The sequence below is a fragment of the Pithys albifrons genome, chromosome 1 (genome assembly GCF_047495875.1).
Source record: "Pithys albifrons albifrons isolate INPA30051 chromosome 1, PitAlb_v1, whole genome shotgun sequence".
Classification (NCBI taxonomy): domain Eukaryota; kingdom Metazoa; phylum Chordata; class Aves; order Passeriformes; family Thamnophilidae; genus Pithys; species Pithys albifrons.
Genome location: NC_092458.1, coordinates 20,091,836 through 20,114,836, shown reverse-complemented (window position 1 = coordinate 20,114,836; position 23,001 = coordinate 20,091,836). Strand labels below are relative to the sequence as shown.

Below are 23,001 nucleotides of genomic sequence, written 5' to 3'. Positions count from 1 at the left end.
TAGCTATGCATCTGTGGACATGCTTGCCCCATTGTGCAGGAAAAAACTTCTGCATGACAATGCTCTGGTTCTGTTTATTGTCAACAGAATACTGTATTTTATGAGAAAACCATTGTCCTGCATCCTCTAACTTAGATTAAAAAGTGAAGTAAATTTTGGTAGGGAAAACTGGGAAGGTGTATTGAAAGACAGGACAAGAAATGGAGTGATATACAGAACAAATAGAAAATAGTTACTTTCTTTCCAAAGCAAAGAATAAAAGTATATCCAAGTTTGTGTTAAGCAAGTAATTATTCTCATGAGTCCATATTTTTTTCCACCTTGGTAGTGCTTATTTACTAGAAGTGTCTTGGCTGCTGGTTTCACATTATTCAGCTGGGCAAGTGCTGCTGTTGATTGCAGTGCAGTCTGAACTGCATCTGAGAAGTAAAAGTGAATGAAAACATAAACACGATTTTGCTGGCTTGCTCTTAAGCTGGAAACATTTCCTGATTAAGGTGGAAACACAGCCTGAGAACCGTTGCCTGTGATGAGGTGGAAGCAAAATATAGAAGGCACAAATAGGTTAAGCTGGTCTTGCCTCAGAAACAGCTTTATCAATGCTTCACAGTCCTGCGACACAACACTCTACATGTGCCTCCCTGGTCTTGCCATGTTATTGTTATGATCCTTAATACTTGATACAAGGATCAGTGAGTGTTTTTCACACCTCATGAATGTGTGGGCTTAAAATCTTTGTAATAACTTTTTTTCCTTGGCCATGCTAATTATTTCTTTTTATTCACATCTCCCTAGTTGTGTCTGCTCTGAATAAGGCATGGTGTGTGAACTGTTTCGCTTGTTCGACTTGCAACACTAAGTTAACTCTCAAGTAAGTTTATTGATAAGTAAGTGTGATGCCTTCAAAACATATCACTGGTTCTCTTCAAAGTGTAGGTGTTGCTATAGTGTAGCTGTTATCATTTGAAAAACATCTAAGCAGCACTGAGGAAATATGTGCATCTTTCTTCCTCTTGCTCAGATTACTCTTTTACATCTCTTTCAGCTGTCCATTCAGGTCTTCCTTCTGTTAGCCTTTCTAACACTTCTCCTTTTCTGTCCTTTATTTTTTCTGTGTTTAACTCTAAAGGGATAAGTTTGTTGAAATTGATCTAAAACCTGTCTGCAAACACTGTTATGAGAAAATGCCAGATGAATTTAAGCGACGACTTGCCAAAAGGGAACGTGAAGCAAAGGATAAAGAGAAGCAGAAAAAGAAAAAGCCAATCTGTTTGTAAACTTTCCTTCTCATTACGATCCCTGCTCCTTTCTTCTTTGGTTAGTGCTAAGGATGCTTTTTTAAGCTTCTCCATGATTTTATGGCAATCAAAACCAAAATATTTTTTATACAACTGCAACTTGAAATATTAACCTGTTATTCCATTATCTTCCATCTAGACTGTTTGTCTGTACCATTAGATTTGAAAAGCTTTTTAAATTACATGGTTAATAAGTATGGACATTTGGGTAAAAACTGTGGAACTTACTCAGCAGGGTACTGTAATCACTGTCTACAGTGTATATAACCTTGTAAGAGTAACTTAATATATATGTATAAATTGGAGGTTTAATTTTTTGTTTGTGCACATCTAATAGGAGATTCTTTTTAATTCTTTTTTCACTATCTTGTCTGCTAAAAGTTTGTGTTTTGCTTTGTTGTTTTAGGAATAAATTTGTTGAGTTTGATATGAAGCCTGTCTGCAAAAAGTGTTATGAGAAGTTCCCTCTAGAGCTGAAGAAAAGACTGAAGAAACTAGCTGAAACTTTGGGAAGGAAGTAAAGACTTCATCTGCTCCCCCCTTTATGAAAATCTTAGGGATATTACTTGGGGGAGGGAGGCGAGAGGACAGGCTGTGTGCTGCTTTGAGGCTGCAGTCAGACAACAAAGGAGGATGTTTGCCTTCCATCAAACCAAAATACCTTAAGGTTCTCTGTTCTTTTTACATGTATGCTTATTTGTTGATAAGCAGTCAATACTTCCAAACTAAATTAAATACCAGCTCACTTGAAAAATTCCTGACCAATAATGTAGTTGTACTGTGCAGGTGGCCCATTCTGTACAGTAATCTCTGTAGAATTTTACACAAGAAAATTTGCTTGTGAGCACCTGTGAAAACAAACTGTGCAAGTGTGCCCAACTTTAGAGGCATGTATTGTCATTTATGTTAATGAAAGTATTAACCTTCATATTAAGCATGCAGACAAAACCAACATACTTTGCCTCATGGAAAAATTCACACTTGGATTTCAGGCTGAGTAGTCTCATTAAGGGCCTTGTGTCAGATGGTTTGAAAACGACCAGATTTCTAAATACAGGCACTGTACAAATGACCTACTTCTGATAGATTATGCTTCCATGAGGAATGTTTGTACATCACGCTTAGCATGAGATATTTATATAAAAATGTATTCCTATTGCAAGAAGTGAGCATACTTAGAACTATTTGAATTTTACTATATTCCTCTTAAAATAACACATTAACTTTTATATATGCTTTTACATTCTATTTACTTTTTGTGCCTTATTCTGCTGGACCATACATAACAGTGTTCAATTAAACATATATAATTTTAATTTTTATTTCATATTTTTATGCAGAAACTATAAAGTATTTTCAAAAGATAACATACTTTGCCTTAATTATACAGGATGTGAGAAACATTTTATTTCAAATGTGAACATCTGAGTTTAAATGTAACTTCTAGACCTCATTAATTTTCAGCAAAATACTGAAAATGCATATTTCAATTAACTGGCAATATTACTTTTACACCTGTGAGTGTAAATATGCAAGGTTTGATCCAGCTGGGATCTACTTCTTTAGCCATCCTCACGGACTGAGCTTTCAAATAATCAAAATTCCTTATAACATACATTTAATTGTTTTATACCATTGACTTCTGTCCATTCAAATTTGTTTTACTTTTTTTCCTTTCTTGTAGAAAATATAGTTACTTAGGACTTCTTGATGGTACTACATTATGAAGTACGCAAACATTTTTTAATTTTTTTGTATTAGTGATTTAAACAGATTTTATGTAATTACATAATAGAAAATTTTCTTTCCTGTTTATGAAAAATAAGTTACTTTAAAATATCTGCTTTCCAGAGTAACCAATAAAGGCCATGTTATTAAACCTTGTATTGCCCGTCTGAAATGAGTGCTTGAGAAGGGTGGAAAAGCAGTAAGGCTCTCTCGGTTCCCTGTGCTTTTACCTCTGACTATGTAAATAGTTCCGTATTATCCTGCTGTGTCCTTTCCTAAAGGCATATGTCTGTAGTTAGTCCTAAGGTTCATAAAAGAAACCACAGTTTGTTTCATAAAGAACAGACAGATTCTTCTGGGTATTTCCTGCATTGGCAGTCACTTGGTTTTCCTAAAAAAATTATCTTGTCTGAGTTTAAAATGTGCCCCTTCCTATTAAATTTTTCTCTCCTCCTTTCACAGTAATGAAACTGTCACCCCAGTTTTGTGCTGGGGTAGGGTATTTTTGACTATTTTATCCTACATAGTTACTGAATGCCGTAACATTTATAAAAGCAGTTCCTGACAGTGTTGAAGACTACAAAAGCTTAACATGTCCCCAGAAAGCATTTAGAAACTAACCCTGTTGCACTGTGCCATGGATTCAGCAGCACACACTCAGCAGTGCTTCTGACTTGTAGATTTTCATGTTACACTGGTTGTACATCTTTTCCTTCAGCCTATGTATGCCCAGCCTTAGTGCCCAAAGAGTTGGGAAGGGTCCCCAACCCTGAGGCTGAACGGCAAGACCTCGATCACATCCACACTGCTCAGGGTTACATCCATCTACAGCACAGTGGCCTTGGGTCTGCTCTCCTTTCTGGTAGCCCTGGGGCCCTGACTCAGGGTGGGCTTTCCATTTCCAAGTTCCTGGTTGTGAACACTGTTACAGTTCACCAAGGCAGGAGTTTCTGTTTCATGAGCACAAGCATGTGTATCTCAGATCAAACAATATAGCGCTCTAACAGGGTGGGTTCTACAGCTGCTGGAAAAGTGAGGCTGAGCACTGCTGACAGTTCAGAAAACACAGTATCTTTATTAAGAGGAGTGACTGAATAGCGGGAACCCAAAGAGAAGGGAGAGAGAGAAGGAGGGAGACTAAAGCCTAAATGTGTAAGCAGCCCACTCACCAAAGAGTTACTCACGTAAGGTTGTCTTACCAACTCAGGACGCTCTGCCGAAGGCAGGGGCTACATCTTCTAGGCATTGCCAGACAGCAGGCATCCCTGCTGTCTTTGTTGGGGAAAAACCACCAACACCATGAGGACAAGCCCTCTCCCCTTTTTTTTTTTTTTTTTGGAGCCTGCTAGAGACATCTACCTAAGGAGACCCCCAGGAACAGGTCGAAGGCCCTGCTGCTCTCTCTCTTCCTCCTTGCTCTCTCCCCCTCGGCTCTCCCCCAAAGGCTGACAACCAATAGGAGAGACTCAAGTAACTTTAGTTTATGCAAACTCTGTCTTCAAGGACAAAGCCTTCATTTTACCAGCTTTTGTTCCCTAGAACTTGGCAGGAAAAATCTTTCACAGGTGGCATAAGCAAAAACACAGACCAAAAATGTCAACACTCAATTTCTGATACAAGCGTTGAGAGCATTTGGGGGTACTCGAGGGTTAAAAGCCTGATGAAGCATGGAAAAATATTGGTTGAGAGGGACTGCGAGAGATCAGTTAGCCCAGCCATCTGCTCCGAGAGGTCTAATTTCAACATTGGATCAGTACAGAAGCCAAGCTGTGAGCCTGTCCATAGAGGGGTATTTCACAGGCCTTTGTGGATAGTATGTTTCAGTGCTTCATCACCCTCATGGTGAAAATGTTTTTATTAGTGGAGTGCTATCTCAAGTGGAGAATTCTCCAAATCCGTACAGCTCTCTTGGGAGCTGTCTGTGATGTGAACTCGTTGCAGCAGTACCCCTGGACATTGTCGTGAAGAGGATTAATTAAAAGAAGTTGCTAAGCAGAGCCAGAGAGCAAGGTAGCAATTAGCCTGGGCAATTACACGTCTGGTGTTGAAGCTCACTTCCTGGCCCATCAGTATTATAATTATTTTGCATAGCTGCACATAATTTCCTGAAAGAGGTGAAGTTTATAATTGATTTTCTACCCATGACCCCTACAAAGTCTCTCCAAGAGACTGTGAGCCTGAGATTTGGGAATGGATGCCTCAGAATCTTTGCCCTTTCTGAGGCATCCATCAATCATGTGTGGGCAAGAGAGATTCTTTAGAAGCCCCTGCTTAGGCTAACAGTAGGGACCACTCCAGAAAGCCCAGTGGATGTTGCTGTAGGGGGAAGAGGCTGAGCCTAAAACCTTTCTGCTGGTGGCAGTGGCAAGCCTTATGCTCTGTTCCAATCGATGCGTAGTGAGCCGAGCTGAGCACAGTCAGGTTGCACAGACAGCACCAGAGTCAAGGCTGTCCTGCCCCATGTTGTGACCACCGGGGACAACATGGGGGCTGCCACTTCCAGAGAGATGGCAAGACAGTGACCAGTGACAAAGTACTGGACCTGGTCTGTATGAAGGCAATTTCTCCTGCCTCCCCATCAGCTGAAGAACAGTAACATTCTTGTCACGTGAAAGGGAGGAGGGAGACAGAAATGCAAAGATTTCTAGTCTTAACTGTATTAATTAAAAGTTATTAGCTGTAAGTGCTTCTAGACAATCAGATCCTTATGTACCCAACACTGTCTGTCTTTTAACTGACAGCACACAGGATGGAAGGGGTTCTGACCTCTGATGTGAAGATTCACTTCAGCCAGGGAGAAAATTATCAGCAATAAGTGTCTCCAGAACAATTAGAGCCTTAATGAACCCAGCACTGCCTGCCGGACTGCTGGACAGAACACAGGCCGGAAGGTATTCTAACCCCTGATGTGAGGACCACACTTAATAGCAACAAGAGAAAACAACCTTTCTCACAATAGCTCCCGAAATAACATTTATTAATACAAATATGTGACAATAACTATATAGGGTTACTTAGTCAGTGAGAACATTTAGCTGCAGGATTGTACAAAATACCCCCCCAAAGACATCATCTCAACGGCCACCCCAGCAGTATATCTAACAGAAGATTACTAAACAGAAACACGACAGTTCAACACCACCAGTAAACACACTCAATAACCCAAAAGGAAAAAAGAACAACAGGAAAAATATAGCCATTTCCCATTAACACACATACACCCAGTGAGCTATAGCAAATTACAAATAATAATAAGGCATAAGAAAAAGTAAAGAATTCTGTGGCTTATCCCTGCAATATTGATGGAATGGGGGAGACAGGGTAGCTCTCAGGTTGCCCTCCCAGAGATGGAAAGTTTTTCTCCCCAAATTGCAGTTAAACTGCACTTCTTTTATATCTTTTTTTCTTCTGGGTGTCTCTGTGACCAATAGTCAATCTGTTGGGGGGGTCATGCAGGTGCACTGAGGTGAGGTGGGCCCTTGAAGATACCGAAAGAGAAGGTCGTGCTGTCTTAACACTCCATCTTTTGTTAATCTTATCAGTTTGAAAGCCCTTTGTCGTCTGCTTGGAGCATCTCTCCAGGGGGGCTGAGGCATTTCCCTCAACCCATCAGGCCTTATCAGCTCATCACCCCACACATTCTCCATGAGCCAACTGAGTAAACTCCAGTGTTCTTCCCTGCACCAGCACCAAGACACTTATTACTTAGTCTGGCAGGTGCAGATAATAAATTGTTTAGTAACCCCAGCTGTAGACACACCATTAAAAAGTACAGAAAAACATTCTTTTTGGGCAAGTGGAAATTAAAAGAAATTTCTAAAGTCACCATTAATAGAAGAAATAACAATAGAGGCTTAATTTGTTCAGTCAAGGTATTAGAGGAACAAGTTGGCTATGCTTCCTTATCTTTCCTGCAAAGAGGGTAAGAGCTGTGGGGCTGTCAGTAATTTTTAGGTGTGGCAGGAATCATATGGCTGTCAATGGGTTTGTTTGAGATCGAGAACTGGAGAAAGTTTTAATGACACTTCAGACACAGAGCCCAGTGGCCTCATTTTGACCAAAGCATCTGAACTGGCAGAAGAGATGCCTAATTCCAGTGATTAGAATCTGAGCCACTAAACTTGTACAATTATAATTTGCAAATCTGTCCTGCCTTGAGATTGCTGATCTTGTCTTTTGGTCCATGTTCCCAGCTGTACTTCAGAGCTTGTTTAATTGTACTATTCACAGTGCCTTGAAAATAAAAGTTTCTCACCACAGCTGCTACAGTATTTAAAGACTCATTTTGTGGAGCATTGGGTCTCAGTGAAAAGGCACTTATGCTTACAGATTAAATTTATGGTTGCTGTGAACCACCTGATATAGAATTACAGAATGTTAAGGGTTGGAGGGGAACTTAAAGATCATCCAGTCCCAACCCCCACTGCCATGTGCAGGGAAAACTCCTGTGAGATCTGGTTGCTCAAGGCCTTCTCCAGTCAGGCCTTGAACGCTGCCAGGGTAGGGACATCCACAACTCCCCTGGGAAACCTGTTCCAGTGCCTCACCACTCTCACTGCAAGGAATTTCTTCCTAACCTAAAATTCCCATCCTTCAGTTTGGACCCATCACTCCTGGTCCTATCACTACAGTTCCTGATGAGGAGTCCCTGTCCGACTTCTCTGTAGCCTCCCTTCAGGTACTGGCAGGTTGCTGGGAGGTGTCCACGTCACCTTCTCTTTTCCAGGCAGAACAGCACCAACTTTCTCAGCCTGTCTTCAGAAGGGTGGTGTTCCAGTCCTCTTGCCAGCTTCGTGGCTCCTCTGGACTTGCTGCACCAGTCCTGTGCCCTCCTTATGATGGAGGCACAGGAACTGTTACATAGTTTTCGGTGAGACTTTATTACACATTGTATGTTATTTAGGTGATAAATGTATTCTCACCTAGGCAGCTAAATGCCACCCTGACACCAGATCCCGTCAGATCTTGGAAGCTGAGCAGGGCCAGGCCCGGTAAGTATTTGGATGGGAGATCTCCTGGGAATACCAGGGGCTGTAGGTTCCAGTCCTGAGGACTTCACTGTCACTGTCCAAGCTCGCTCGGCCGTGGCAGATGAACCTCAGGAGTTAAACGGTGGGGCCAGTTCTGCGCATACTGAGCCTCACCTAAAAACTCCACTGTGCAGGCTGGAAGGGCACACCCACGTGGGGACAGCCCTTCCCAAATCTTCGTTCGCGAAGCCGAGCCATATATACATATTCTCACCTAGTATATTATAATATATTATTCAGGTGAGAGTCCGTTACGGTTTGCAGTGGGAGGAACCCAAACCTTCCTGTCACCGCCGTGACGACTTTCCGGGACAGATTTTCCCGCCCCTCGCGAGCGCTCCCGCCCCGGCCCCATGTGCGCATGCGCGGCCCCGCCCTTCCCGCGGCCGTTGGAGGGGTGGGGGCGCGGGGGCTGCGCGCGCCGCACGGCTGCGCGGGAACTTGCGTAACGTGCGTTGGCCGCGGCGCTGCTGCGCTTCCTCCTCCCCCGCCCCGCGCCTTCCCCGGGCTGAGCCCGCCGGGACCGGCCCTCCCGCCGGGATCGCGCCTCCTTCGCCAGCCACACCGGGCGAGGCCCCAACACCGCCGCGGCGCCATGATGAGGCGTACGAAGCCCGAGTTGGAGCGCTACGTCGCCTCAGTACAGGCCGCGGCTTCGTCTCCCAGAGAGGTAAGCGCGGCCTCGCCCGCCCCACCCGCGCCGGGCCCGGGGGGAGCTGCGGCCGCTCCGTCCAGCGGCTGTGGGGCCCCTTCCCGCCTCGCGTGGGGCGGCAGCGGCAGCCCTGCCTCGACTCCTCAGGGGCCGCCGTCCCCTCGCGCCGCCGGGAGGCCTCGCTGCCCCTGCCCCGCCGGGCTGGGGGGCGGCTGCTCTCGCCGTCCCCGCCGGGCTGGGGGGCGGCTGCTCTCTCTGTCCCGTCCCCGCCGTCCTGGGGGGCGGCTGCTCTCTCTGTCCCGTCCCCGCCGTCCTGGGGGGCCGCTGTTCTCTCTGTCCCGTCCCCGCCGGGCTGGGGGGCCGCTGTTCTCTCTGTCCCGTCCCCGCCGGGCTGGGGGGCCGCTGTTCTCTCTGTCCCGTCCCCGCCGGGCTGGGGGGCCGCTGTTCTCTCTGTCCCGTCCCCGCCGGGCTGGGGGGCCGCTGTTCTCTCTGTCCCGTCCCCGCCGGGCTGGGGGGCCGCTGTTCTCTCTGTCCCGTCCCCGCCGGGCTGGGGGGCCGCTGTTCTCTCTGTCCCGTCCCCGCCGGGCTGGGGGGCCGCTGTTCTCTCTGTCCCGTCCCCGCCGGGCTGTGGTCGCCTGTTCTCTCTGTCCCGTCCCCGCCGGGCTGTGGTCGCCTGTTCTCTCTGTCCCGTCCCCGCCGGGCTGTGGGGCGGCTGCTCTCGCCGTCCTCGCCGGGCTGGGGGGCGGCTGCTCTCTCTCTCCCGTCCCCGCCGGGCTGGGGTCGGCTGTTCTCTCCCGTCCCCGCCGGGCTGGGGTCGCCTGTTCTCTCTGTCCCGTCCCCGCCGGGCTGGGGGGCGGCTGCTCTCGCCGTCCTCGCCGGGCTGGGGGGCGGCTGCTCTCGCCGTCCTCGCCGGGCTGGGGGGCGGCTGCTCTCTCCGTCCCGTCCCCGCCGGGCTGTGGTCGGCTGTTCTCGCCGTCCCGTCCCCGCCGGGCTGGGGGGCGGCTGCTCTCGCCGTCCCGTCCCCGCCGGGCTGGGGGGCGGCTGCTCTCGCCGTCCCGTCCCCGCCGGGCTGGGGGGCGGCTGCTCTCGCCGTCCCGTCCCCGCCGGGCTGGGGGGCGGCTGCTCTCGCCGTCCCGTCCCCGCCGGGCTGGGGGGCGGCTGCTCTCGCCGTCCCGTCCCCGCCGGGCTGGGGGGCGGCTGCTCTCGCCGTCCCGTCCCCGCCGGGCTGGGGGGCGGCCGCGCTCCGGGGGCTCCCGTGCCGTGCCCGACGGTCTCGGTGCTGGGGCTTGGTGTGCTCAGCCCGTCCTCATCTGTGGCGATAAGAGGAAAAGGGATCCCTGTCTGGAGGGATGTCTCTTTGGAGACACTCAGACACTTCCCTGGACGAGTTCTGTGTAACCTGCTCTAGGTGACCCTGCCTTGGCAGGGCTCTTGGACTAGATGATCTCCAGAGGTCCTTTTCAATCCTAAGTATTCTGAGATTCTGCACAGTACGGTGTCTATGAAAGTATTGGTGAGTCCATATTTACTCAGGATAAGTCGAGAGAGATAAGGGTTAGCTGCTGAGGGGAAGAGCCGTGGGGTTTCACTTACTGGAGGTGCTTTCCCTAACTGGGAGCACTGGTTTACCACAGCTGTGCACCTGCTTTTTACACCCTACTGTAGTTTTTTTAAAGAGTCTACCAGCTCTCTGAGTAGAGTTCATCATTTTTGTTACGAGTCTTGTTCCCCTGTTTTGCAAGTTTCTCTTCCTCAGAAAAAGATTCCTGAGTTTCTCAGGAGAAGAATCAAAACAAGGAACATGTGAGACATTTTCAGTTTCCTTTTATGTGTGATATGGTCAATGTTCTTGTCTGTATAGCACTATTAAGAGAGGGAAAACTGGGAAAAAATTATCTTTTTACTGTATTTTAGTAACTGCACAGAAGAATGAGGAATTCTGCATGACTTTTTCCCATTTTTAATTATTTCTGGAAAATCGTATACACGTCACAGTGAGCAGTCTGATGCAGTTCATGGGAGTTATTTAATCCTGAAAGATCCTTTTCTGCTGCTCTGAATTGATTTTATTGTGGAGTTAGAATATTCCACGGTGTTGTGTGGTGTGAATGTGTCCATGTTCACCACTGTGCAGAGGGGCCTGTCTGCACTGCCTGGGTACATCATCAGTATTTGTACCTCTTTCCCAACAGTTACAAAGTTGTTCTGTGATTGTGTAATTGACTTGAGTGCTGTTTAGACCAGATCATGTCAAGGACACCACTGTCAGAATCATGGGTGCTGTTTAATTGTTTTAATACTCCTATTGAACTCAGCAACGAAGTAAATCCTCTCCTTCTGTTGTGCTTAAGACCAACTGGTGCATATGTGGGTTTTTTTGTTTTGTTTAGATTTTTAATAAGTGATGCTTAAAACTAATTCTATAAGCACATTCAAAGGTGGAAAATGTTACTGATTTTCTTGTGTTGATTTTAGGAAGGGGGTCCTTATAAGACTGCATTGCATTTATTTTGAGGTTTCTTTTCATCCATGTTTAAAAGGAGATGCCGAATGTGACTCCATTGTGACAAATTTCAGTGTTGTCTTTTTATAACAGACTTGAAAAATACAAGCTGAAAACTTGAAGTATCTTAGGAGGCCTTTTTCATTTTTAGCCGCTTTTTTAAATTTTGACTGAGTAGTGCTGGTGAGAGCGGGAGGGAGACTAGTAATTCAAATGCATTTAAAATGTGCGCGCTTGTTTGGAATCATAGATGCAACTAGTTCCAGTATTTTTTGGTTCAAGAGCAAGAGCTGCTTTTGAACTGATATTGGGAGTTCAAGCTTTAAATTTATCTGCTTTACTTCTACCTTGAGATTTTTTCTTGTAACTTTATCAGTCCTTCAGCTTGTTCCTTTCCTCCTATTCTTGCTTCTGCTATCTTGCCCTCTCCAAGCCCTCTTTTTCTTTTGCCTTTGTTACTTCCTTGTTCTTTCTCCCAAAAATACCTTTGCAGGTGTTCCAGCTTTTGCCTATAGAGTGTGTATGTTCAAATAATTTTAGTCAGAAATAAACTACCGCATAAATATATTTCTTGCCCAAACTGAGAATGACTTAAAAATTGCTTTTTCCTCAAGTGTATTTAAACAGCAGTGTCTGATGACAGTATACTATTGCAAGGCTAAATGACAGATCTCTCTTGATTTGTAGGATATTTTTTCCCGTGCTGCATTGAAATGAATTAAATTGAATGTAGCTGACCTTATTCTTCCACTCTCTTTAATGAATAGGGTATGAGATACCACATGTATAAAGGCTTGTTGCTTTCTTTGGTTGTAATCTCTATTTTGTCTAGTACCCTTTTCCAATTAAAGCAAAACCTCTTAATCTTTAAACCTACATCTTTCAAAAGCAGACCCTTAAATATGATGAGTGGATTTGAGCTGAGTTGTCAATTTCAGTTACCTGAGTATTGGGCATTATTGAAAAGAAAGGTTACACTAGGAATTATTTTTTAAGTGCTATATGTCTGAAGTATGTTTGTCATGGTTTTTCTCCTTCAGAAATCGATGAAAGGATTCCTCTTTGCTAAGCTGTATTTTGAAATAAAGGAATATGAACTTGCTAAAAGGTAACATGCATTGATGTATGTTTGTTGTTTTGTTCTTTAAAATGTAAAAGAAAAGTTACATTAATATGAAGCAGACCAGAAAAACTGAGATCAATATCTTGCTGCTTTAAGGTAGCAGTAAATGTGGATATTGAGTGCTATTTAAATACTTGTAAAACAATAACTTAAGAGTAGTTGTGTAGTACTGTAAAACTTCCCTGGCTGAAGTAGCTTCTCTCCCCCCTCTTTGTTTTATTGAGCAGTGCTCGGCATTTCTGCGAAGTCCTGCTTTTGTGTTTGTTTTTTTTTTAATAGACAGAAATGCTGGCAAATAAGTAACATTAGTAACATCTGTAAACCATGTTACTGCTAACTTAAAGGTCTGGACACAGTATCCAGAACAAGGCATGTCTGTACTTCGTGTATGGTCTGGACAAAGTATCTAGAACAAAATAGACCCGTACTTCCTGTATGGCAGATTTGCCATCATAGCTCTGGGTGGGAGGAGGAGTATTATTGAAAAATAGTGGTCAAGTAACTGACTTTCCCCCACACCCCTTCATAGGTACATATCTACATACCTCAATGTACAAGAGAGAGATCCCAAAGCACACAGATTTCTTGGACAAATTTATGAAGCTGAGGACAACGTAGAAAAAGCTTTTGGATGTTACAAGGTAAGTATTATGCTGACCCCTAATATGCTGCTGTATTTCTTTACCAATGCTCTTAAATCCTTCCATGCTGAGCATTCTCAAACCTATAGAAGAAAGCTGGGAAAACTATTGCATTTGACAATGGAAATCATATGAATCTGCAGAGAAGATTCTTGTTAAGTTGCTTCTTTGTTTTTTCTTCTGGACTTGATCTTTGTGCTACCTGCTGTTAAATTCTCCCCATGTCATACATTGCAAACTGTGATGACAGCTGGGGTCTAGTGGCTGCTGTAACACTGCAGGCCCAGTGTGGGTTTGGTTGGTTGGTTTTGGAGGGACAGAAGAGAAGGGCAAATCTAATTTTGATTTAATTTTTGATATAAATGTCAAATTCCCAGTCTGAATGCCTTTGTTCTGGTTCTGGGGAGAGGATGTGCTCAGAAGTCTGGCCAATACACCTCTGTGAAGTCTATCACAATTCTTAGACTGTGTCTTTATTTTTTCTTTCTGAAGTTTCTACACCTGGCTAGACAAGAGGTCCTTACAGTCCTGCTGCCCCTGTATCTCAGTAGCCAGTGGGAGATGCAGCAGACTTGGCTTTTGCATTATTTTACTTAATGCTCTTCTGAGTTCCAGCAGTTGCATCTGGGTGCTGTAAACTAGTGGTGGCATTTGGAAAGGCTTTTCTTACGTATTCTGTATTTATAGTTCTAATTGATTAGAATAACTGAGTCTGTCTGTGGAGATATAACTCTTACCTGTTCTATATGGATCATAAGATCAAGTTATCTTTTTTTTCTCCTGTGTGTTCATGGGGAAAATTAGCGTTCTGTGGAGTTGAACCCAACGCAGAAAGATCTTGTATTGAAGATTGCAGAGTTACTATGCAATAATGACATTACTGATGGAAGAGCAAAATACTGGGTTGATAGAGCTGCTAAGCTCTTCCCTGGGAGTCCTGCTATTTACAGGTTGAAGGTAAGTTCAAAATTACCTCTGCTCTGCCTTGAAGAAACTTGCTGCATCTGACTAGAGTGCTTTTTGCATGTTCCCTCAAGCAAAACTCTTCCTGGCTAAATTGTTCTAGAATCTTTAACATTATTAGGTGCTGCATTCTTCGTAGTCTGACGTTTTTGTCTAGCTTTCAAGAAAGCTGCTATTACAGGCTTTCATACCCTTTTTAATGTTGCAAGGTTAATCCTCTCCAAAAATGCTGGGAAATAATTAGTTATCAGTCAAGAAGTTAAGACTGAATGGCTACTACTTGTTCTTTCTGTTGTGTCACTTGCAGTTGCCAGGTCTGTGAACTTGGACTTGCTTGCTTTACCCTGGTTTTATGTTTTTAAATAAATATTATGATCAACTTTGCAGAATGTGAGAAATGCTGTAATTCTCAAATACTGTGTAAATGCTTTCAGCCATGCCATGGCACTTTTTCACAAGTATATTAATTTTGTGTGGCCAGGCAGCAGCCACACTGAAGTCTCAAGATGTTGGTGTTTTGGGGTTTTTTTAAGCAAGGTAGTCTGTAGCAGGGTATGCTGTCATTGAACTAAGTGGTTTGAGAAGCATTGGTAAGAGGTAAATTCTTATGCGGATTTTCTTCTATGATAGTTTATCTACATTTTTAAATATATGAGTATTTCATGAAACTTTATGTAATACCTGAAAACTATTAGGAGTGTAGTCTGAGTAATGTGGCCTGTGTAGTGAAGGAAAGAAAATTGGTACTGTAGTTGCACAAGAGACTCAGTGTGGTAAATGAAATATTAACATCTTGCCTTCATGTTTCAACAGGAGCAGTTACTGGATTGTAAAGGTGAAGATGGGTGGAATCAGCTTTTTGACTTGATTCAAGCAGAACTTTATGCAAGACCGGATGATGTCTACATAAACATCAGACTAGTTGCACTCTACCGTTCAAATAATAGATTAAAAGATGCTGTGCTCCATTGTCAGGAGGCAGAGAAGAAAATACCTTTGCAGACAAGCTTGGAATGGTGTTCCTGTGTTGTAGAGACATTTGAGGTGTTTAATCATATTTTGATCCTGTGATAGTCTTCCATATCTTTTTATCTGGTCTATTTCTCTTAGTGTCGTTACTCTGACAGCTATTTCTCAAGGGATTTAACTCCTTCAAATGCAAGTCTACTGAAACCAGTGGAATTACAAAATACTTCTTGTGGTTTTTTTTTTTAAATTGGAATTTTCTCCCTAAAATTAAACTTTATAGAGCTATTGAGTTTCTAACTACAAAAGCTGAGTTAGATACAGCAGTTCCATAAAGGGTAAAATTGCTCAAGCAAATAGTTCCCTGGAACTTTGCTGCTGAAGAATATGTTAAGATCTCACCTGTGAAACTGGATTTTGCAGTAAATGCTACTAGTGTGTTTTGAAGAAGTACTGCCCTTGCCTTCATGGAAGGATGACTGTTCCTTATCCTGTGATGAACTTTCTTCTTTAGGAATATCTGGAAACTTTACAAGACTTGGAGTCTGATAAAAGTAACTGGAGAACTATCAAGAAAGATCACCTGCTGGCCTATTCCAGCTTTGTCAAACTGACACTTTCTTCTAGAGATGTTCAGGAATGCAGAGAGGCACTTGAAAGGTACTGTTTAAACTTTCCTGTAGTAAAAAGAAAAACTCTCTAGGAGTTGTTTGGTTTTTTTCCTTTCGGGGCTACAGAACATCTGCCAAGCTTCTATTTCACAGCTTAGCTTGTTTGTGGATGGGAGAGAGAGTCTCTGTGCTGGCTGCTAAGAGCAGTTCTTGTGGGAGGTGAACCCCAAACTGTCTTCTGACAGAGATGGAAGCCTTGTTTGAATGGGCAGCACACAGCCATGGGAAAGACTCATTGATATCCTGGGACTATTAACTTTGTACCTTCTTTCCCCTGAGTAAGGAAACAAAGTTCTGTGCCTCAGCAATTGACTAATCCAGATTTTCCAGACAAGTGGGAAAAAAATACCCACCCAAAGAACTCATACCAATCCAAACAAAGCCACAAAATAACCCTCAAACTGAGAAACCAAACCCACCCTTTATGTATCAGCTTTGTCCTGGTTATTTTATTCTAAATTAACCAAACATGCTGGAATAGTTAGGAACTCTGTGTACATAGTATAATTGGGATGGGAGGAAACCACCTGCAGTAAGAACACCCTCCTTCAGATAAAACTGGTGGTGTTAGAGCTGACTTCAAGGTTTACCATCTGTGGTTCATGCAGAACAGTACTAAACAATGTTTGTATTCAGTATACTGCTTAAGGTCTATGTTTTCCTTGCTATTATCTTCCCTTTCTTACTGGCTTTTACTGACTTGTGGTTGTTCCTCAGTTGTGTAATGGATATTATACTGCCTTTTGCAAAAATACTCAGTCTGTTAATCTTGCACGAGTGTTTGAAGCAATACAGACATTGGATGAGGAATATTTAATACCCAAGTATGTCTCATTTTATTTTTCTCCTTTAATGTTGACCATCTTGGGTTTTCTGATGATGATTTATTAGAGCCTTTCAAAGTGTTTACATCTGAAACATTTCCAGGTCATGGCAATGCTAACAGCCAGTATAGTTTTGTCCAGTAATTGAAAGAGTTTATAATTGTTTTCTGGAAAGCCTCTCCTGAGTGGGAGTTGCATACTTGTCTACAGCTACTAAAATTCCTACAGTGTCTTCTGTTTTGGAAGAGCCTGTCTAGTCTTTTGGACCTTTCTGATAAATGAAGGAAAAGAAAGAGCAGAGTGAATAGTACCTCCTGCTTGTCTCTACATCTGCATTAGTGAACAAGTTTATCCATGTGGCTCAGGAGAAAAGTTTTGAAAGTACCTGTGCAAAAATATGCTGAAAAAGACCATAAATGTCTAGGTAATGTTTAGTATGTTTACTTTCTAGTGACGTGTTTAAGCAATAGAAACATTACTGGCTGCTGACTCACAAAGTTACTTGATTCACAGTAAAATAGCATGAGCCAAAATCACCTGCTATAGCTTTTACCAGGACTCTGTTTAGAATGAGTCTTCTCTACATTTTAGTTTTGATCGAGCGCTTCAGTCAGTGAAACCGTATGTAAATGGGGCTGATGAGTTGACTCGTACCTATGTGGAAATGAAAGGACAGCTGTACCTGCATGCTGGAACTTTGCTGCTGAAAATGGCCCAACACAATGAGGCACAGTGGAGAGCTGTGTGTGAACTCGCAGCATTGTGTTATCTCATAAGTTTCCAGGTAAGTGATTTTTTTTGTTTATGCCTTTAGTTGATGAAGTTCTTTAAATGTTCTTGCTGTACACCTGTTGAACTCCTGTATTCCAGAGATGAACTAGTGTTTGTGTACCCAAAGGAGGACTGTCCACTTTCACAATTGTTTAAAAGGTTTCAAATGAATAGGTTAAACTATACCTTTAGCTGTTTCCCTTGTCAGAGTAACCAGATTCTTAAAGGTTAGTGAATATATTTCCTGCATTATATTCTGTAATAATTATTTTCCATAATACAGTTGAATATACATATTGAGTGTTGTTGCTATAGGGAGACAAGATGATGAATTCAATAGTTCCCATATACTTGTCGTGTGTGACAGCAGAATTAAAAATATTAAAATTCTTTGCCTTCTAATTCTTTCCCTTGATGGTCTTTTTTATGCCATTGCTTGCCTTCCAGGTATTGCTCTTGTGTACATTTAATATTACTTTCAATAGCTCTAATTGCACATCTGTGGGCTTCGGGTGGATTCTCTTCTCTCTTCACCCACCCCACCCCACACAGAACCCCATCCCTAGATACACTGTGCAGTACCTTCAGAGTGAATGATGCCTGTTTTTCTATAGTTTCCTAACGCTATAAAGACACTCCTTTCTTTATAAGATTCATTTAAATATTCTGCCCCTACTGTGAAAAAGCTGTAACCATTTTCTCCTTACTTCTTCACCAGGTTCCTAAACCAAAGTCAAAACTAATAAAAGGGGATCAAACCGGACAAGATGTGCTAGAAATGTTGGCCTGTGATCGAAAAAGCCAGTCTGGTAATAAAAATAGCTGCATAGTTCCAGTTTAGTGTTACAGAGTTACTGTGAAGGCTAAGTGATTTGTTAACACACTTATCTTTTAATGTAATGTTACCACTCCAGTATGCAGTAAAGCCTTCTGAATTCTGACTACAAGTGTAAAACAAAATACTAATTTGGTTCTAACACCAAAAGTTTTTTTCCTAGTCTTAAGCATGCTGGTAGTGTGTGCTCTCTTTTGTATTCAAGAGGTTGGTTTTTTTGCTCTGTTTTGACTCTTCAGCACACTAAGGTAGAATGTAACTTTATTGGTCTCTTAATCTACTGAAAATTGCTTCTGCCTGCTGAGACTGTTCTTACAAGTATTGTTAGCCCCAAGAGGAAAAGAAAATATTACTGTTTGTTTCCCTGACTTTTTCACCCTTTTACTTGTTCATCAGCTTTGTTCTTTTTGCTGCTAAGTACAGGCAGTTTTTCAGTCTTACAGGACACAAATGAAAGCAAATGAGCCCAGTAGACATCAGGTTTAATTATTTCAGAATGGATTTCGTTAAGACAGGCTTCCACTTGTATTATAGCAGCATATTTTAAGGTCAGTTTCAATGCCCCTACAACAGTAATGGTAAGATGGCTTTGTTTTCTGAAAGAGCTGGATTTAGAAATGCCTTAGGATGGTTGTCACTAAGAGCTTGGAAAGCCTGTGTGCTGAAACACTGACCTAATTACAGGGAGAATGTATCTTACCCTGATTCCTGCCCAGCCTTCAGTAGCAAAGAACAGTCCAGTGTGTACCAAATGCTTTCTTCATGTTCACTGCTTGGTTAATGTGAAGTGTGTTTCTGTTTTCCAGGTCATATGCTGCTGAACTTAAGCCATGGGAAGCAAGACTTCTTTAAAGAGATTGTGGAATCCTTTGCAAACAAGAGTGGTTTATTTACATTGTTTGATAGCCTGTTTGAGAGTGGAGCTTCTAGGGAGAGATCTTTTATTGGCACAGATGATATTGGAAATGTTACTACACAAGCACCAGTCCAAGTGGAACTCAATAAATACGATATCGGTAAGAGGTTATGTAAGAGTCTAAAAAGTAATCATCCCATTCTGGGGGTAGAAACTGGAATACTTTATTGAACACGTGACACGCAATTTAAGGGTCTTGCAGGCAGGACATGCTAATAAGGAGAAGGGTTATGGTAATCTATGTTAACTAGGGGATTATACAAGTTTCAGCTAGGCTGCACAATTGGTAAATAATTTCTATAGCAGGGATTTACAAGGGGGGAAGAAAACAAAGGGTTTCAACATGGTTTGCTAACATTCATCTCCAAAGTCTTTTCTTACCCTGCAGCAGGAGGCAGGCTGATCAACATGGTTGAACATCAACAGGCCTTGTCTGATCTTTGGTGATGGGATTTCTCTTAGCCTCTCTTGACTAAGGCTTACTGTTTAAGCTTGTCAGTTCTTTTTCTGCTGCTGAATTTCAATCCCTACAGTGTTACTTGCTGAAACTCAGGACAGCTTTGTGTACTGAAAGTTTTTCTAGAAATACTTCATGTTGCAACAAAAGACAAATACCTGGAATAGCTGTCCAAAGCTGCCTTAATGTCCTAGGAAGAACTTATGCTTTGTTACAAAGTAAAAAAGTGCTTCATGAATAATTCCTTCAAGGTTTCTGGAGAAGGAAATTTGGTTGGCTAAAATTAGTTGCCTGTTGGAATGAATAAGGTGAGGATGTAAGCAGAGGAATTCTGAGAGTCACCCCCTCAGAAGCTCAAGAAGTTTTTGTGTTTGAGAACTTAGATGAACTTTGATATGTTTGGTTAATCTGAAGTTTTTATTTCTTCATAAGTGAAAGCTGGAATCTTGATGCTCATTGGTCTGTAAAATATCTTTGTCTGCTCTGGCAGTGAAATGTGAAACCCAGCTTTGACCAGATACAAGTCTGGATGACTTGTAGGAAGCTGATGTTTATGGACAACCTTGTTTTGGCACAGGTGCTGTTCGAATGCACAGTGGCAGCCTTCAGCACCTCGTGTGGCTTGGCCTGCAGTGGAACTCCATGTCAGTCTTACCCCCAATGCGCAAGTGGCTGAAACAGCTTTTCGACTTGCCCCAAGAAACATCAAGACTTGAGACAGATGCTCCTGAATCCATTTGCCTGTTAGACCTTGAAGTAAGTAAACTTTCCAAGTGTTTTAATGTACCATACAAATTAATTTTGGGGGATTTTAATACCTTTTATTTTTATAAAAACAGGTATTCCTACTTGGGGTGATATTCACCAGCAACCTACAATTGCAAGAGAAGTTTAATTCTCACTACAGTGCACATCAGCCTCAATTCTTACCATTGCCGGTATGCAAACAACTCTACACTGAAAATCAAAGATCCTGGTGGGACGCTGTTCGTACCCTTCTTCAGAGAAAATCAGTGTAAGGATTTTTCACTTTGGAAATGTTTGATTGAGCCTTTAGGGAATTTCTGCTACAGCAGCTTTGATTGGTGTCAATAGATTCTTGTAAAATTAGGGGTTTTGGACATACTTTGGTCATCGAAGCTTTGTTCTAGTAGGGACTTGATATGCTTTAAAGATTTCTAAAAATGGAATTTTAATTTCTAACAATGCATTTCTAAACAAGAGGCAGGTTAGAACTAAGCCCATGGGCTTAATATCCATCAAGTAAATGTTAAGTGAACAGATGAGAAATAGAAAATCCTAATGAAGGAATGTTTCTTCTGATATTCAGACCAGGAACAGCAGCAAAACTGAGGCTTATTGTGCAGCATGGCATAAGTACTCTGAGAGCACTGGAGAAGCATGGCCTGCAACCTGCCTTAATCATACACTGGGCAAAAAGCTTGCAAAAAACGGTAAGCTGAGATTGTTTTTAAATATGTGGAAGTGTTTTTCTCTGTTTTCCAAACTATGAACAGATCTGAGGGGCAGGGTATCAGATTAGTGTGTATTATTGAAAAAATTTGTTTATTTTATTAGGCAAATTTGTTGTTCTAGCCATTCTATAAGGTACTGGTCTTGAACTATAATGGTATTTTCTACATGTATGTTACTTTACGTAGCTACTTTGCTTAGTGTCAAAGAAGGACTCTTGGAACTTTTAAATAAAACAGGAGAAGGATATGTATGAATAGCATTTTGACTTGAACTTGTTGAAATAACATATGCTTCTGTTGTCTTTTCTTCCCAGGGAATTAATCTTAACTCTTTCTACGACCAGAAGGAATATATTGGACGAAGCGTCTACTACTGGAAAAAAGTGTTGCCTATGCTGGAAACTATCAAAAAGAAGAGGAGTATTTCTGAACCTACTGATCCTCTCTTCAAACACTTCCATAGTGTAGACATTCAGGTACATATTGATTCAGCCAAGGCTGAAGTAAGAGAAGGTCTATGTCAGAAACTATGTAGTTGATGGATTTTTGTCTACATTGTGCAATTCATAATGTTATTACCATGAAACTGTTAATGATGAGATTTGGTAACATCAGTGTTTGATAAAGGGGGAAAATTCTCTCCTTACAACTTTAGTCTTACCTTTAAAATTGTGTTTATGATTAGAAGACACTGAACGTCCTTAGTACGAATTTTCTTGGGTAAAAATTCTCCTGTATTACAGGAAAAAATGTCATTCCATTGTTAGATATGAATTGTCCTTCACTTTATTTGTAGGTCTTTCAGGTTGCAGCATATGAAGAAGAGGCGCATTTAGCATTTGCTATGTTGGATGCAGTTGATGGCAAAACTGATGATGCTTTGTTAGCGTTTGAAGCTATTGAGAATGTGGTTTCATACTGGAATCTTGCCATGGTAATTTTGTAAGGTGTATTACCCTGAAATACTTTTCTTTATTCAGTTTCCTTCTGACTAATACTAATTAATGTGTGTCCTGTTCTTTAGATTTTCCAAAGAAAGGCAGAAGAGATTGAAAATGATGCCGTGCTGCCAGAAGAACATGAGGAGCACAAAAATTATCTTCTTAAAGCCAAGTATTATCTAATGAAGATCATTGCGGAAAGCTCCTCAGATGTATCAGTAACTGAGAAAGTAAGTCATTCTTGCTTTAAAAACTTGGCTCAAGACATGCAGTGCCTTAGGTTACTGTTTCAAAATTAAGCCCTTTGCATTTAGGTTAGCTTTTTTAGACCAGACCTTGCATTAAAGCAGGTTAAACTCTAGGTAACTTCTGTAAGCTACCAGATCATGTACTATCTTTGTCACTCTGTGGATTAAAACTTTAATGTAAACATTGCCACTGTCTTTTTGTAGAAGTTAATAGTTTGAGAAAACATAATTGTTTTTGCGAATTGTTTTCTTATGTAAATCTTTAATAGATTTAGAGCTTTTCTAAAAAAGAAAGCAGTAGTTGGGTAATAAAAGCCTTGTGAATTGTTCAGCCAGAATTCTGAATGTAATCTGCCTTGTTTTGAGGGAGAATTGCAGTCATGAATCATGTTTCAAATAACTTTCTAGCTACCAGTGTCTATTGAAACTGTGAGGGAAGTGCTAGATACAGTGATCCAGGAACTTGGTGAGAATGGTGAAGAGGGAAGTCTTGCCTTCAGGAATGGTCTGTCACGAGCTCTAGATCCAGCAATGAAACATTCCACTCCGTCACCCACTAAGTTCTCTCCTTCGCCTACTAGGACCTACAAGGTAAGTTGGCCAGTTATTATTTCAGGGAATCATTACATTTGAAGAAAAATTCACAAGATTCAATTAACTTTTTTTTCCTAGTTTTCTCCTAAAACTCCTCAGTGGGCAGAAGATCACAAATCTATACTTCAAATGATTTGTCAGCAAGTGGAAGCTTTAAAGGTAAAAATTTTGTCACTAAATTCAATGAAAAATAGTTGGCCTTTTAGTTATGGTGGGGATCTAGTGATAATAGCATGGGCTACCTTACAGTTCCTAGAATTACGTTCTGTATATATCTGCCTAAAATGGATACAGAATACATCTTTTGCTTAAAAGCTCCTACTTGGGACTTGGGCAGGGGTGCTGAGTCAGCCTATCTAAGGACT

General features: G+C 42.2%; 2 protein-coding genes across 7 annotated transcripts in view; both read left to right on the top strand.

Moving 5' to 3' along the window:
* The window catches only part of LIMS1 (LIM zinc finger domain containing 1), a 79,233-nt gene extending 76,051 nt beyond the window's left edge, over positions 1 to 3,182 (top strand). For 5 of the 6 annotated variants that reach the window (XM_071575288.1, XM_071575446.1, XM_071575377.1 and 2 more), the window contains exons 9-10: positions 796 to 871; positions 1,705 to 3,182. In XM_071575288.1, the coding sequence (XP_071431389.1) occupies positions 796 to 871; positions 1,705 to 1,819 (191 nt within the window). In that variant the 3' untranslated portion in view covers positions 1,820 to 3,182. Of the gene's footprint in view, positions 1 to 795; positions 872 to 1,129; positions 1,374 to 1,704 lie in introns of those variants that run through there. The other variant, XM_071575533.1, reaches the window with a different exon arrangement.
* A 5,261-nt stretch (positions 3,183 to 8,443) lies between these two features.
* Positions 8,444 to 23,001, top strand: part of RGPD4 (RANBP2 like and GRIP domain containing 4) — a 33,884-nt gene continuing 19,326 nt past the window's right edge. The window contains exons 1-17 of the mRNA XM_071574990.1: positions 8,444 to 8,726; positions 12,252 to 12,319; positions 12,864 to 12,975; positions 13,780 to 13,932; positions 14,752 to 14,982; positions 15,419 to 15,564; positions 16,991 to 17,183; positions 17,889 to 17,979; positions 18,812 to 19,021; positions 19,956 to 20,134; positions 20,218 to 20,393; positions 20,709 to 20,832; positions 21,168 to 21,329; positions 21,650 to 21,787; positions 21,878 to 22,024; positions 22,451 to 22,633; positions 22,715 to 22,795. Coding sequence (XP_071431091.1) covers positions 8,652 to 8,726; positions 12,252 to 12,319; positions 12,864 to 12,975; positions 13,780 to 13,932; positions 14,752 to 14,982; positions 15,419 to 15,564; positions 16,991 to 17,183; positions 17,889 to 17,979; positions 18,812 to 19,021; positions 19,956 to 20,134; positions 20,218 to 20,393; positions 20,709 to 20,832; positions 21,168 to 21,329; positions 21,650 to 21,787; positions 21,878 to 22,024; positions 22,451 to 22,633; positions 22,715 to 22,795 — 2,469 coding nt within the window. The 5' untranslated portion in view covers positions 8,444 to 8,651. The remainder of the gene's footprint in view (positions 8,727 to 12,251; positions 12,320 to 12,863; positions 12,976 to 13,779; positions 13,933 to 14,751; positions 14,983 to 15,418; positions 15,565 to 16,990; positions 17,184 to 17,888; positions 17,980 to 18,811; positions 19,022 to 19,955; positions 20,135 to 20,217; positions 20,394 to 20,708; positions 20,833 to 21,167; positions 21,330 to 21,649; positions 21,788 to 21,877; positions 22,025 to 22,450; positions 22,634 to 22,714; positions 22,796 to 23,001) is intronic.